At 38.9% G+C, this 14,074-nt stretch overlaps 2 protein-coding genes across 2 annotated transcripts; one reads left to right on the forward strand and one right to left on the reverse strand.

The window, feature by feature from the left end:
* Positions 1-1,539: 1,539 nt before the first annotated feature.
* rab42b (RAB42, member RAS oncogene family) lies at positions 1,540-6,533 on the forward strand. Its single transcript, XM_059338767.1, has 3 exons — positions 1,540-1,932; positions 2,151-2,376; positions 3,233-6,533. Exons 1-3 carry the CDS (start codon positions 1,830-1,832, stop codon positions 3,681-3,683), a joined length of 780 nt encoding a protein of 259 aa, XP_059194750.1. The 5' UTR covers positions 1,540-1,829; the 3' UTR covers positions 3,684-6,533.
* taf12 (TAF12 RNA polymerase II, TATA box binding protein (TBP)-associated factor) lies at positions 6,227-13,129 on the reverse strand. Its single transcript, XM_059338768.1, has 6 exons — positions 12,962-13,129; positions 10,319-10,550; positions 9,188-9,265; positions 8,777-8,891; positions 7,231-7,319; positions 6,227-6,985 (listed from the first exon to the last, which is right to left on the reverse strand). Exons 2-6 carry the CDS (start codon positions 10,394-10,396, stop codon positions 6,950-6,952), a joined length of 396 nt encoding a protein of 131 aa, XP_059194751.1. The 5' UTR covers positions 10,397-10,550; positions 12,962-13,129; the 3' UTR covers positions 6,227-6,949.
* Between the last annotated feature and the right edge of the window lie 945 nt (positions 13,130-14,074).

Below are 14,074 nucleotides of genomic sequence, written 5' to 3' on the forward strand. Positions count from 1 at the left end.
TAAATAACTATATAAAAATTTCAGCAACTACAAAATCCAACTCAAAACCAAAAGCAGACCACAGTAATTGCACTTACCACGGTCTGCTTTATTTATATCCAAAGCAGATGGTCTGATCCAGTGTAGCCTTGTATTTCTTCATTGTGTTGAATAGTGAAGACAAGAATAATAGAAATTATAAATGTATTTTATAGGGAAATTATTATCTAGATAGTTAAGTAAAAAAGTGAGAAAGTTATGAAGTTATTTGAAAATGTTTGTTCACTGAAAATTAAATATAAAAGCTGAAAGAAGACAACAACATTGTTGTTACTGCACTCTGTTTCTGCATTACTATTAGAACCTTTTACAGCAAAACCAGAGGGCTGTAGCTACATTTTTGGGGTCAAAGGTCAAATAAATTGTCATGATTTTTGAGCAAAAATATTATATTATCAATACATCAAGAAAGGGGCGTTCCCGGTGGCACACCTGGTAGAGCGCATACCCCAGAGGCCCAGTCCTCGTAAGCGGGCGGCCCGGGTTCGAATCCGGCTCGGAGCCCTTTCCCGCATGTCTTCCCCTCTGTCTCCCCCTTTCACTTTCAATATCTCTACTGTCAATAAAGCTACAAAATGCCCCCCAAAAAAAAAATACATCAAGAAATAAATGTCACATCACTTAACTACCTATATCCCATTTGGTTGGCCAGTTAAAACAAAGTTAGTTCCTATCCTGTGAGACCGCTTTTTCTCCTCCTTTATCTATTTTTTATTTATTTTTTTTGGTATCTGTTTGTATGTTATGCTATGGTGTTTGTATGTTGTGTATGGACTCTTAATTTTACTATACAAGTGTTGCGTCATGTCTTGTGATACATGTTTGTCAGTGTCTATGATTGTATATGTGTTGTGACTGTATTGACTGTTGTTGTTGTTTTTGTTTTGTTGATGATCTCGGAGAATGGACAATTTGATTTAATGTTTGGACTCCAGGAAGAATAGCTATGCTAATGTGCTGATGCTAATGGAGATCCAATAAATAAATGAATAAATAAACAACTTTAAAGCAGTTTTTCTCAGTGTTACTCTTTGTGTAGTCACTGCAGTTAGGCTTTGTACGACAGTACACTAGGACCAAATTTTTGCTCTTGACTTGCTACTCTAGCATAAAACATGTGCCAATTAATTAAAGAAAGAACAAGCACATGTTGTCATAACTTAAAATAACATTACACCTCCAACTAACCTATTGTAGAAACATGAGATTCATATCCTGGTGTTTCCCCAGGGAAAATAAAGCCGTATTGTTATCAACTTCCCTTTTTGGTGGCATGTTCACTCTACAGACAAGACCATAAAGTGATAAGAAATGCTGCTGCTGGTGGGTTGTTGGCAAGCATTCACCCTCACTGTCTATGAGTGTAATGATGACATTAAGTTATTTGCTGTTGGCAGCAGGAAACAACACAGTTTGCCTTGATATGCTATTAAATGGAACTCTACTTCCTTATCCCCCCCCCCCCCCACCCACCCACCCCTTTCCTCCCACATCTGACCCTCCCATTTCAAAACAGCCCTCCCCGTGTCCTTGTGCCGCCCCGCCTTTTGTCAAGTATCAACAGGCAAACTTTAGTAGTCCACACCCCTGCACAGCACACTCATGCTCAAGCTCATGCTTACAGTAGCAGTTAAGATCAGCAACTCAGATGAGAGCTGCAGCCGTACTGGGATCTACTCTGTGGGACTGATTTCTCCCCGTACCTGCTTTTTGAAGACATTTTGACAAACCACCATGGGAATGCCACTGAGAGACTCGATGCTGCAGCCTCAACTACATAGGAGATTGGGATGACTGTCAACACCGACTGCTCTTCTGATTGTGAGATTTATAAGGAGTGGCTGCTGTGGTTGTTTCTCAACATTTGGAGCGTCAAAGAAAGGAAACCAACTGGTAGGGAGCTGATCTCTTCCAGGTTTCCTCTCTTCCTTTATCTCTTTCTCCAGCTCCCTTGGTGCCATCTAGGCTCTTCTATATATTCCCCCCTAACCATTCCTAACTTGTATAATTCCTGTCGTCTATTTCTTATTTCTTTCTCTTTCCCACAACTTCTACACACCTCTGTATCCCTACAAACTGTATTCTCTGTCCTCACTCTCTTCCACCACCAGCAGGGACAATGGACCTGACTTTGTGGCAGTACCAGTTCAGGGTCATCATGCTGGGGGACTCTACAGTGGGCAAGTCTTCCTTGCTGAAGCGCTACACCGAAGACATGTTCCTGGAGACCATCAACCAGACGGTGGGTGTAGATTTCTATGTCCACTTCCTGGAAGTGGAGCCTGGGGTCCGTGTCAAGCTGCAGTTCTGGGACACTGCTGGACAGGAGAGGTTCAGGTGAGGATGCACCAGGCCTCTTTGAATAAAACAGTACTCGCATATTGAAGAAGTGACTCATGTGCATGCAAATATACTATCCAAATAAACTACCACTGGTTGTTCCATTCATACCGGAGCTGTTCATCAGTGTTTGCTCTCAGCTATGACTGTGTATCCACCCTGTCACCCGCACAGGATCAGCTTGCAATGTGTACAGAGAGAGAGACAGTTGTTTTTATTTCTTAAAGTGGGAAATGCAAATCTTTGAAAAGGCATTATTTTTCATGCTCAGCATATTTAATTAAAAAAGAAAAAACAAGCAGTTACACATTTCATTCTGTCTCTAAATGCATTATTTCTTTTCTCCAGTTGAATGAACCGGAGCAAATTGCAAACTGTGCTTGTTTGTGTTTACCTCCGCTCTGCGTGGTATCTGTAGCCTGCTAATCCCACATGAGTCAGCTAAAACTCAGCCAAAACAGGTTTTGTTTTCATCAAGAAGTATTTTATGAAGTTCTTACCAATCGGCTGCTGGGAGGAGCGTTTAACAGGCCTCTCGGTCGGTTTAAACACAGTGACTCATGAGGGAACTACATGCCTCCTGATAGTTTCATGATTAAAGTTAGAAGAGCAGATTGGTTATCAATTCCCTACAAAGAAGCAGGCTCTTTGTCAATCTACTTATCTTTAAAAAAATGCTCAACACAAACAGTGCAGAATATCAGCTGATTATTTGCTCACTGGAACAGGAAATAAGTTGGCAGCAAAGTTTGAACTCTGCACAACCCAGTGACTGCTGTGTGAGGTTTTCATGTGTTGAAATTCAAACCTCCTCCCTATTTCTTTGTGTTTTCCTCCCGTTTTCTTTCTTCAGGTCAGTGACCCGTTCTTATTACCGCAACTCAGTCGGAGGGCTGCTGGTGTTTGACATGACCAACCAAGCCTCCTTTGACCATATCAAGGAGTGGCATGCTGAAGTGTGCGAGCGAGTGCAGCCGCAGAAGGTTCTGTTCGTCCTGGTGGGCCAAAAGAGTGACCGAGCTGCTCTGGGGGAGAGGGTGGTGAGTCGGGAAGAGGCTGAGAAACTGGCCGGGCAGCTGGGGATGCCTTACGTGGAGGCCTCGGCCAAGACGGGTCAGAACGTGAAGGAGGCCTTCGAGCTGCTGACTCGCCGGGTCTACCAGGGTCTGCTGAGCGGAGAGGTGGAGCTGCAAGAGGGCTGGGATGGAGTTAAGTGCGCTGCACCGCAGGCGCTGCAGTTACAGAGAGCCAACCTGGCACAGCCCGACACAGGCTCCAAGAACAACAAGAAGTGTTGTGCTTGAACTGTGGACTGGTGGTGATCACCCCTATGCACTCACGTTACTGTAGAACCAAAGCTGGCCTCCAGGAAGTTGGATTTGTGGTGGAAGTGTACTGTAATTAAGTCATGAAACACTGATTTCTAATGCATTTTTGCAACTTGTGGAAATACAATGTTAACCATATAGAAATGTCAGACACTGATTATAAAAACCTCATGTTGTGACTTTGTATATACAGCACTTTGACATTCCTGAAATGGGTTAAGCTTTATCTTTAGAAATAAGGGTTTGTGTATTTGATATTTCAGCCATGATGGCGGCGTGGCAGTGTTGGCCGGTTGATCCACCACTCTGGTACAGACTGAAATACCTATGAGACCTAAAAAACTATTGGATGGATTTTCATGACATTTTGCACAGACATTCATGTTGCCCCAAGGATTTTTACCACCTGCTGACTCTGGCTGTCACTGCTTTTCATCTGGCAACACCAGGAGCTGGATTTTTTTTGTTTGTTAGTGAAATATCTTGTTTACTATGGATGGATTGCTGGGAAAATTTGCTGCTTGTGTTCAAGGTGCCTTAAAGCTGGAGTAGGCAGTTTTCTGGAAAAGGCAAAAAACCCCAAACAAACCCAAAAACCCACCAGAATTTAAAATGATAACCTTTCTCCTGCAGCGCTCCCTTCACACAACACTTCATACAGTAACATGTACGAGTACTAGTCATTAATTTCAATCATCCAATTTGTGATTGTGATCCTGATGTGGTTTTACAGCCACAATGAGAATTAACCTCCTGTTTTCTTTGCAAACTTGTGGCCTGTAAATCCCTCAGAGATGACAAACTGCTACTTAAACATGAACTTGAATTAGCCACAGATCTTTTGAGCAACCTTTTTCACAGATAGCACGAGGCTTAACTATTATTAGTAACATTTCTTCATAGCAACCTTTTCAGTCGCTATTTAGTTGACTTTTGCCATCTGAAGCATGTGCTTTTGTTGAGCCACAAATTGGATTGTCCTCTCTCTAGAATAACCTGTAATTGGCTGAAGTCTCCTGTGACAGTCTAGATTTTTGAAGCCTGAAAACGGAACGTCAGTCCACTTAATATGCTGAAAGGTTATTAGGGAATTTCTTGCCTAATGATGCCCCCAAAAATGGTCTACCCCAGCTTTAACTCTTAATCTAGTGCCATCATCAGGTCAAATTTTTAATATACTTTATGAAAACTAATATTCCCATCTCCTACAGCTGTAGTGTTTAGGGCTACTCTACACATTTTTGCACGCTAACAGGCTGAAATTAAGTTGAACATGGTAAATATACTACCTTCATTTTTTTTTCTTTTTAGCTCAAAATGTGCCTTAGTCATACAGCTGATAGTGCTGCTCTAAATCCTTATTGTTGTCTAATTGCAAAATCTATATCGCTCTATTTATGGGACATTAAAAAAAAAAAGTGTCCGAGGTCTATGCTGTCGTCTGTGAGATGCTGGGCCCGCAGCTGATTGGACTAATGTGGACTGATGAGGTCATTGCTTACCTCAGTTCAGAAGGGCAGTGGTTGTAATGATGACTTATTGACTTATCAGTGAAAGAGGAGACCATGTCGTCATTGCATCCAGTCTACAAGGATGGGATACGATCACGTCTTCTCTTATTGATTTTTTTTGGAAGTCTTTAAGACCTGTACAGTGGAAAGTGGCCCCTGATGCCGCAGGGGGTCTTAGAATTTTTAATAAAGGGAAGAAATTTGTTCTTTGGTTTCAATTTGTTATTGTGATATTTTCTTTTTGCTTGTGAAATATACTGCTCTTTTTAAGAGCCAAAAATTGAGCTTTTCATCTTTGCTCACAGCTCATATCCACACTAAAGTCTTAAGATGTATAAGGGGTTGCAAATAGTGCTTGGATTATTTTTAAGAAAGTTGCACATCAAAAGGTCATGAACGGCTGTACGAGTACATTATTTTTTTCTCAGATACATTTCTGCACAGAATTTCTGAAGCTTTTCTCTTCTCTGCTTGTTCTGTTGATGATTGGCAGCAGTTAAGGTTTTGGGTGCCCTTGTTGAGCTTGGAAACGCCCCCCTATGACTCCATGTGAATTAAAGCTTTGGGCCTGAGTAGTTGTCTGCAAGAGGCTTTGTTGCATCGATAATAATTGCACAGCAGGCTGAAAGTGAGCGATTGTTTTCAGGTATTGTTGTTGAAATTAATTAAATGAAACGACTCTAGGGTGCCTTTGTTCTTTTGAAATGTTGTGAGGTTTCCATAGCAATTACTGTCCATCTGCCTGATGAACGGCCTCTGCCTGCAACCAAGAGGCAGACAATTTATTTTGCTACTAGAAGACACTCAGGCGATCATATACGTTTTAGTGCTCTGTGTACTGGTAAGCGTCCATTGTCCTCTGCAAATATACAAAGGAACTGAGTTTTCATTATAGACCAGCTAAGACTTTCCTTTGCATGTCTAACCACGGTTGGATAACTTTTTTTAATCCAAAATGTCATTTTGGTAACAGATCAGTCATTTATTTTTTAATCTGACATTGTGAAGTGTGAAATCAACATCTGAGCACCATTTATTCTGTCATTATTTTGATGCAATTGGCTGAAGTAAACCAAAGAAAAAAATAAAATGTACAAAGATGGTTAAAATAAAAGTTAATATAATGAAGTCTACTACAATCAGTAATGCACTGGAGCACACAGATGTCTAACAAAAGAAGCCTGGCTTTTTTGTGTTTGTAGCCACCATTTGCAGTAGAAATTTGGTATAATCAATCTATTTAATAAAAAAAAAAGATCAACAACATTGTATGAGTGGAGTGAGTAAACAAGGGAGCTATCATGGACTACATACTCAGTGGTTATGATTATTACTGGCAAGATAACACGAAACAAAATTGTTACAATCACATCCAAATGCTCTTTTGCTTTGAAGAAGGCAAACCAGATACAGCAGTGGCCAACGTCCAAAAGAAGTATTCCAGTAAACGTTTATTGACAAAAACGCAATGAGTAGAGTTCTGCCAGGCTTAGCTTAATGGCAACAAAACAGAATCATGAGACAAGAATTACATTATTGTGTGATGGTGCTGGCAAAACACTCACGTTAAGGAGACACAATGAAATCCTATCTAATGTCTAATGGGGGGGAAAACAACCAAACCATCTCTTTCTTCTTTATAGTCCAAAAAACCAAACTTAAAAGGAAGAAAACGAACAAAAAGAAAAGACAATACACAGAGTGGGTACAACATATTAGTGTACAGTCTTGCTACTTTTTGGTTGTCTTGCGGATCAGCGCCATTCTCTGAAAAGAAAACAAATGAAAATAATTAGGCCCACTGCATGTGTTCAGTACAATAAATACAAAGCAACACTGATGAATAATAATTATAAATCAACAGTTGTCATTGTTCTCTACATATACCAAATCAGAATCACTTTATTGATCCCCAGGGGTAAATTGCTTTGTTACAGTTGCTGCTGTACAAAATTAGAATAGAAAGGATTATTGAAATATGGCAAACTGAAACAAAGCCTTCTGTCACTCACCTGTTTGTGAGCCTCTGTGGTGCAGGCCTTCTTGAACGGTCGGATCTCGTCTGAGCCATAACCAGGAATCCACATGTTCCACTGGCGCTCTGAGAAAAGCAATGCACAATGTCAGCAGGACACAGGCAGTTTGAACTAAATAAACGTACAGCAACATGTGCTATCAGGGGCGTTATTTCCTCGCTATCAGCATCACACTCCCTTCAAAGGATAAATAACCAATGCGGTGTCTGTTCAAAATGTGCCTGTTTGGATGGGACGATCGATTGGTCTCCAAATTCTTTCTTGAAAACCGCTCATCCAAACATCTTCGAACTCCACTCTCTGCTTCCTTGGGTCCTGCCATGACATAGTTGCATCCACTAGCAAAGTGATGCAATGTGCGCCATTTGCTAACAACCATTCTGAAAGTCACATCACTGATGCTTACAATGTTTGAGTTTGATACAATGCACCATTTCTTTATCTGTTCGTGAATGTACTGTAGTAAGAGATTGAGCAGCATGTTGTTAGACTGTTACAGTTAAAAGGCGTCTCCTTGCAATACACTACACAGTGTGGATATAACGTACTACTAATAAATATGTAGATCTCACCTGGCACTGCATTCTGTCCTCAGCAATACCTCCTAAATGTGTCTACAATAGGGCTATAACGCCCCTAATTTGAATCTGAGCCGTCTGGAGCTGACTTTTGTCGAAGAGCAGGGCTGTTTTTCTCCCCTGAAAAAAGCCTGGTTACTGACTGGACAGATCGCTTCATGTGACGTAATACTCTATGCGACAACAACACGCGCCATTTGTAAAAGCCAGTGAAGCAGTGTTGCCAACTTACCGGCTTTGTTGCTATATTTAGCCACTTTTCAGAGCCCCTTAGCGACTATTTTTCAAGAAAGTGACTGGAGACAAATCCAGCGACTTTTTCTAGTGTTATTGGAGACTCCTCCTTACTCTTGTTAAGAAGAGCCGCAGACCCCTCGGCAGCTCTCCTTAACGAGCCACAGGGGCCGACGGCTCGTTAAGAAGAGTAAGAACGAGTCAAAGCGACACAGTGCTCCTGCAGCAGTCTCTCCCAGCTGCAGAGCCGGAGGGAATGTTAACCCCTCAGCGTCCAGTCTCCAAATTGCTAACAGGCTAACAGTTAGCTCTGTAGCATTACAGTGTGTATGTGCTGCTGTTGCAGGAGGTGTTCACTTAGTGATCTCGTGAAATTCCTTTCACTTAAGAGCACAACAATTTCAAAGACCTTTGGTATATATTTTTTCTCCTACGGTATATGGGTCCACAAAGGCGTCACTTAAGGATGCCAACTGTTTGTGTAACGTGCAAAAAGCCTAAATCTGCTTGATTCAACTACAACATTTAACGCTTTGGGTTAAGCCAAATTTACATAATATGGGGCATAATTTTTATCCTTTTTTGTAATCAATTATTCTGCAGTTATTGGAGGCCATCATCAGTACTTGAAGATTTTGTGTGACCCTTAGAGACACACTAAACCCACCCTTGTGAAAATATTTCATTGCAAAAAGCTGCCAACTACTTACCAAGATGTAATTGAACATCCTTCACCTCCAAGGTGTTGGACTTGCGATGGCGGGCCAGCTGACAGGCCGCTGTCACTACGCTCTCTATAAAGTCATCTGCAATTTGTAGCAGCATCTGAGAAGAGAGAGGCATTTTGAAAACCATCAATCGCGCTCAGTAAAGGAAAGCAACATTCCACAACGGCGGGACAAATCCCTCACATTTTCTGCTGCTCGCATCATTTTTCATGCAGCCAGGCTTTCAATAAAATAAGATTTCCAAATGATGGATGTGGCTGTAGGTTAGGTAAGCTATAGAGCAACAAGATGCAAGTGGCTTCATTTTACAACAAAAATTCCACCGCTGCCTATGTTTACACCTTGAGGAGTATAGAGTTTAATTTGAAACTGCAATTAAAACCACAGACAGACCTCCTCCACATCCTCATCCAGCTGCTCATTGGGGTCGATCTCTCTCACCAGGTCCTGCAGCTTCTTCTTACTTAGCACCTGGAGAGAAAATCATTAATTCAGGTACAAAATAGTTCAGGTGTAACAGATGTATTATGCTCTCTATAGTAGTCTTCTCGTGGCTCTAAATGCAAAAATGACAATAGGACACCCATGAGGCTTTACATTTAAATAAAAAAATAAAAAAATACGACAAAATTGGTTATTGGGTTGACTCATGAGTTTTGCAACCATATTTATAAGGGGTGTCAAAATTCCCTAATTGAAAATTCAATACACGATTCTAAGGTCAAAGGTTTGTTACATTTTTAAATTTGTTCAGCACTGAAGGCTGTCATTGTTAGACTATTAAGTGTTGATATGTAAGATCAATAGATCATCAGTTTTATGCCCTGAAAGCTGTCATTTAAAAAAAAATGTAATTCTTCTTTAAAAGGAATATGTTGTGATATAAGTGTGAGTGTGATGTGCCATATTTGTATGGAAAGTACCTCATCACAGTCATATTGTTAAATTAAATTTATTTAAAATGGAACAAATAAAAGTTACGTAAATTAAAAACTATAAACACAAACAAAAAAGGGGACACAAAATGAAATCACAGATCCTGCTATTGATTTAATAATTGTAACTGAAAGCTAATTTCAAACAATTTTCAATTTAGAAATTTTCCAAATTTTGAGTGAAACTAATATTTATAAAAGTCACACACATAAAAACGTAACTTTTATGCCAAAGATAATACATTTCCAAAAAGACCAACCACAACAAATAATCATTAATTGTTTAGGGGGGGGGGGGGATAAAGAGCCTAAGGTTGATTTTAATTTATTGGTGAAAGTCTTAAAGAATGTAATTAGTAAAGAATTTGTCTGGTATAAAACTGCAAGTCCGGCTCTGATCAAACTTAAGCAATATATCAAGAAGCAAGTAAGTATAGGAAACTATTTTAGGGTAGCAGTTCCGCTTAAATTAAAAAAATTAAAATTTGCAAGTGAAACGTTACCACTTTTAGTCTCGTTGTTATATTTGTGTTTATCCAGATAGCAGTATCCTCATTTTTGAGTTTTTGTGAATAAAAAATGGACTGACCTGAGATCCCTCTGGACTAGTTCTGCCTGCAGGGCCAGGTGTCCCAACCTTCACTGCTGCTGCGGTGCTGTTAGCCATGTTGGTGGCAACTGGACAAGTGGGGGGGACTGTGGAGTTTCACAGGATGCAAAGCCGTTTGTCTCCGCTGGTATGTGTCACAGTCCACAGAGTGACACTCGAGATGGGCACAGATGTGATGAGATTATCTTTTACAGGGACCACCTCCGTAAATCTGGGGGGAAATAGTCAGGAAATACACCAATTATCATTAGAGAAGAAGTGGGATGATAAACAGGATAAAACTTGCTTGCTGATTCGTAACGCAATTATACGCTATTATCCTTTAGTTTTGTCTTTCCAGTTCTAATGTGCATTATCTGCTCGACTTTTTTTCCTGTTTTATTGTATTTTGTTGTGGTGCGTTTTCCTGTAATTCAATTTCTGTTTTTAAAGGCTGATTTTATTCATTTTATTTTTTTCTCAAAAGTCGCAGGTGTCAAAACTGTGTTGACAGGAAAGAGGCAGACTATAAAACCTCAAAACCAACTGGGGCAGTGTGGGCGGGGCATCAAGGCCATCGTGGCCTCAGGGCAGATATGTTTTTTTAAGGTCACGAGGCCAAATTGCTAGGGCATTTCCTGCCCTGCATGTTGGTATCAGTTTTTTCAGCGTTACCTCACCTATATGTCCTGAAAATTAATTTTTAACTTTGACTTTTGAGCCCAAAAGAAACAAAGGAAAATATAAAATCTGATCTTGAAAATTATGTTTCACACACAGAAATGTACATGTTGCAAATATCAACACAGGTTGCAAATATAACACATAACAGGTAAAATGAGGATAATATCTAGTTCTATATTTTTATACTAAATATATCTGAAAATATCTCTGGTTTTACTTGGCCGAATATCATTAAAAAAAAATCTGGTATGGAGTTTCAAGCCAGAACTTTAGAGGGAAGCTGATGGCAAGGCTCAATGTTGCTTCATTTTTATGTCTTCACGTCATGAAGTAGTAATGTGCAGATGATTTCATGGACTCCAGAGGGTTAACGAGCCGCGGGGGCCGGAGGCTCGTTAAGAAGAGTAAGAAGGAGTCAAATAAGCACAGTCCTCCTGCAGCAGTCTCTCCCAGCTGCAGAGCCAGAGGGGATGTTAACCCCTAAGCGTCCAGTCTGCAAATTGCTAATAGGCTAACAGTTAGCTCTGTAGCAGTACAGTCAGTATGTGCTGCTGCTGCAGGAGGTGTTCACTTAGCGATCTCTGTTTACAACAAGCACCGGACACTCACACACTACTAACAAACTAAAAACACACTGTGCACAAACTAAAAACGGTTCCTACTGGTTGTTTAAAAGTAGTGCAATAAAAATACAGATGTTTCCCCTAACATGATGAATAATCGTGTATAATTACGTATAATTATAATTACAATATTGATCAAAATAATCGTGATTATCATTTTGGCCATAATCGTGCAGCCCTACATTGAAGGGTGCAGTATAAACAGTTCAGTGTCATTAGCATTAGCTAGTTTAGTTTTAATTAGTTTATTATTAAGATCCCCATTAGCTGCAGCAAAGCCAGAGCTATTCTTCCCGGGGTCCAACAGTATCACATATACAGTTGAAAACACAAAATATAAACATTATAAAAATTAAAAACTAAAAACAAATAACAAGTGAGTGATATGCTTCACCTAATAAAACAAAAACAGATTGAGTGTTTACACTTCTTAACTGTGCTTCATTCATTCTTAGTTATATTAATTATTCACATACTAAACCATATTACACACGTTTCTACATATCATACATGATACATCATTACACAATCTACTAACACATAATACATATATTGTATATACATTCATTCTACAGCATATACATTATAATAACAAATCATATATCTATAGAAATATACATGGGTCAATGACATGATCTAACTCAGTGTCAGTTGGTGTAACCAGTATTTTTCCCCCCATAAAAATCTGATTATATACAGGAAACTAAATGTGAACTAAAATGAGAAAAAAAATACAATCCACGTTTACATTGCAACATTATGGTATATAACACATTTTACATGATTTGCCAAAACTTTAGAAAAAAAGGTTGTTTTTAGAATATGTTCTGCTCAATATTGACAAAATGTGTAAATGTAGAAATATTTTTAAAAAAAGAATGATGTTTTTTAAAATGAAATAATTATATGTATAAGTCAAATATATTGTGGGTGGATGAAGTATTTAATATTCATCTATTTTTTGTAGTTACACCATTTGACATCTTGTTTATTTGTCACTGACCCACATACATATAAATATACCATGTTTACATGCTACAAGTCACAAGCAGAAACTTAGCCGTGAAACAATGCTATTGTATTTGGTCAAAATATTAACCGAGTTAGCAAAATAACACCACACTCCTTAAATAATAATACCACACGGGTAACAATTAAGCAGCTGTGCCGCTTCGACAAATAAAGCAAACAAGTAAAATACCGCCGCTAACAGAACGTTATGTGCTAAAAACAATAGCTTTGGGTTTAGCCAAACAGGCTAACGTTAGCAGCTAATCTAGCGGCGCGGCTTTTTGCGCGCTAAATCATGCAAATACGCGTTAAATGAACAACTTACCCAACAAAACAAACACTATCTATCCATGTTTCGGCGTCGCTGCAGCGACAATGAGTGAGTTTGATGGAGAAAGAGTACTTCAATTTGCCTCAGCACGGCTAGAAAAATTAGCGAGGTTATCTTTCACTACTTCCGCTTAGTTTAAGTCTATTTCCTGTGGCAACACAGCGCCTCTAGTCAGCCACCTGCTGGATATTTGGTGGAACCACATCCTGACTTTTGACACTATGGAGTCTTGGCCTATTTTGTACATTTTTGAATCCTTTTCATCCTGCCTGTATACACCACTTAAAAAAATGTTTAAATGCCATGTTGGTACATTTCTTTTTCAGCACAACCTCAGCTATATGACCTAATAATAATAGATTTTTTATTCTGACTTACTGGATTAACATTTTGAACAAAAAAAGAAACAAAGAAAAGCCAACATAAATGTGATCTTATGATTATGTGTGATCCTCCAGTCATCCAACACTGGTTTTTATTCTAGTGTGACTCTATTTTATTTGTGTCTTGTTAAGCGTAACAATTTTGGTAATTTTGTGTATTTTTTTAGTCATTTTGTGTCTTTCTGTGTCTTTTCTGGTCATTTTGTGTCTTTTTTTTTTTTTAGTAATTTTGTGTCTTTTTTAAAAGTAATTTTGTATCTTTATTAAAGTAATTTTGTATCTTTTTTGGTCATTTTGTGTCTTTCTGTGTGTTTTTGTGTATTTTTTGGTCATTTTGTGTATTTTTTTTAAGTAATGTGTCTTTTTTAGTAACTTTGTGTCTTTTTTTTGTGATTTTGCATCTTTTTTTGGTAATTTTGTGTCTTTCTGTGTCTTTTTTGGTCATTTTATGTGTTTTTTAGTCCTTTAGTCCAACATAAAGTGTGATTTTGAATCTTTTTTTTTTTTACTTTCAAAACACTATCATGCTCAATAAAGAATTTGAAATGTTGCAAATGTGAACAAAGGTTGCAAATATAACATATAAGAGGGTTACATCCAGTTCTATCATTTTATACTAAATATATTTGAGCTGTCTCCAGTTTTACTTGGTATATCATCATCAAACTGAAACTGGCCTCATGGAGTTTACAGCCAGAACTTTAGAGGTAAATTTACAGTAGGG

The sequence above is a fragment of the Centropristis striata genome, chromosome 8, assembly GCF_030273125.1.
Source record: "Centropristis striata isolate RG_2023a ecotype Rhode Island chromosome 8, C.striata_1.0, whole genome shotgun sequence".
Lineage (NCBI taxonomy): Eukaryota > Metazoa > Chordata > Actinopteri > Perciformes > Serranidae > Centropristis > Centropristis striata.

Excerpts from the sequence above, each read along its gene's own strand:
- rab42b (XM_059338767.1), top strand. The coding sequence starts at position 1,830 with ATGACTGTCAACACCGACTGCTCTTCTGATTGTGAGATTTATAAGGAG. Across the intron at positions 1,933-2,150 it reads CAAAGAAAGGAAACCAACTG|CAGGGACAATGGACCTGACT; the intron begins GTAGGGAGCTGA and ends TTCCACCACCAG. Across the intron at positions 2,377-3,232 it reads GCTGGACAGGAGAGGTTCAG|GTCAGTGACCCGTTCTTATT; the intron begins GTGAGGATGCAC and ends TTCTTTCTTCAG.
- taf12 (XM_059338768.1), bottom strand. The coding sequence starts at position 10,396 with ATGGCTAACAGCACCGCAGCAGCAGTGAAGGTTGGGACACCTGGCCCT. Across the intron at positions 9,266-10,318 it reads CTAGTCCAGAGGGATCTCAG|GTGCTAAGTAAGAAGAAGCT; the intron begins GTCAGTCCATTT and ends TTTTCTCTCCAG. Across the intron at positions 8,892-9,187 it reads TGGATGAGGATGTGGAGGAG|ATGCTGCTACAAATTGCAGA; the intron begins GTCTGTCTGTGG and ends CTCTCTTCTCAG.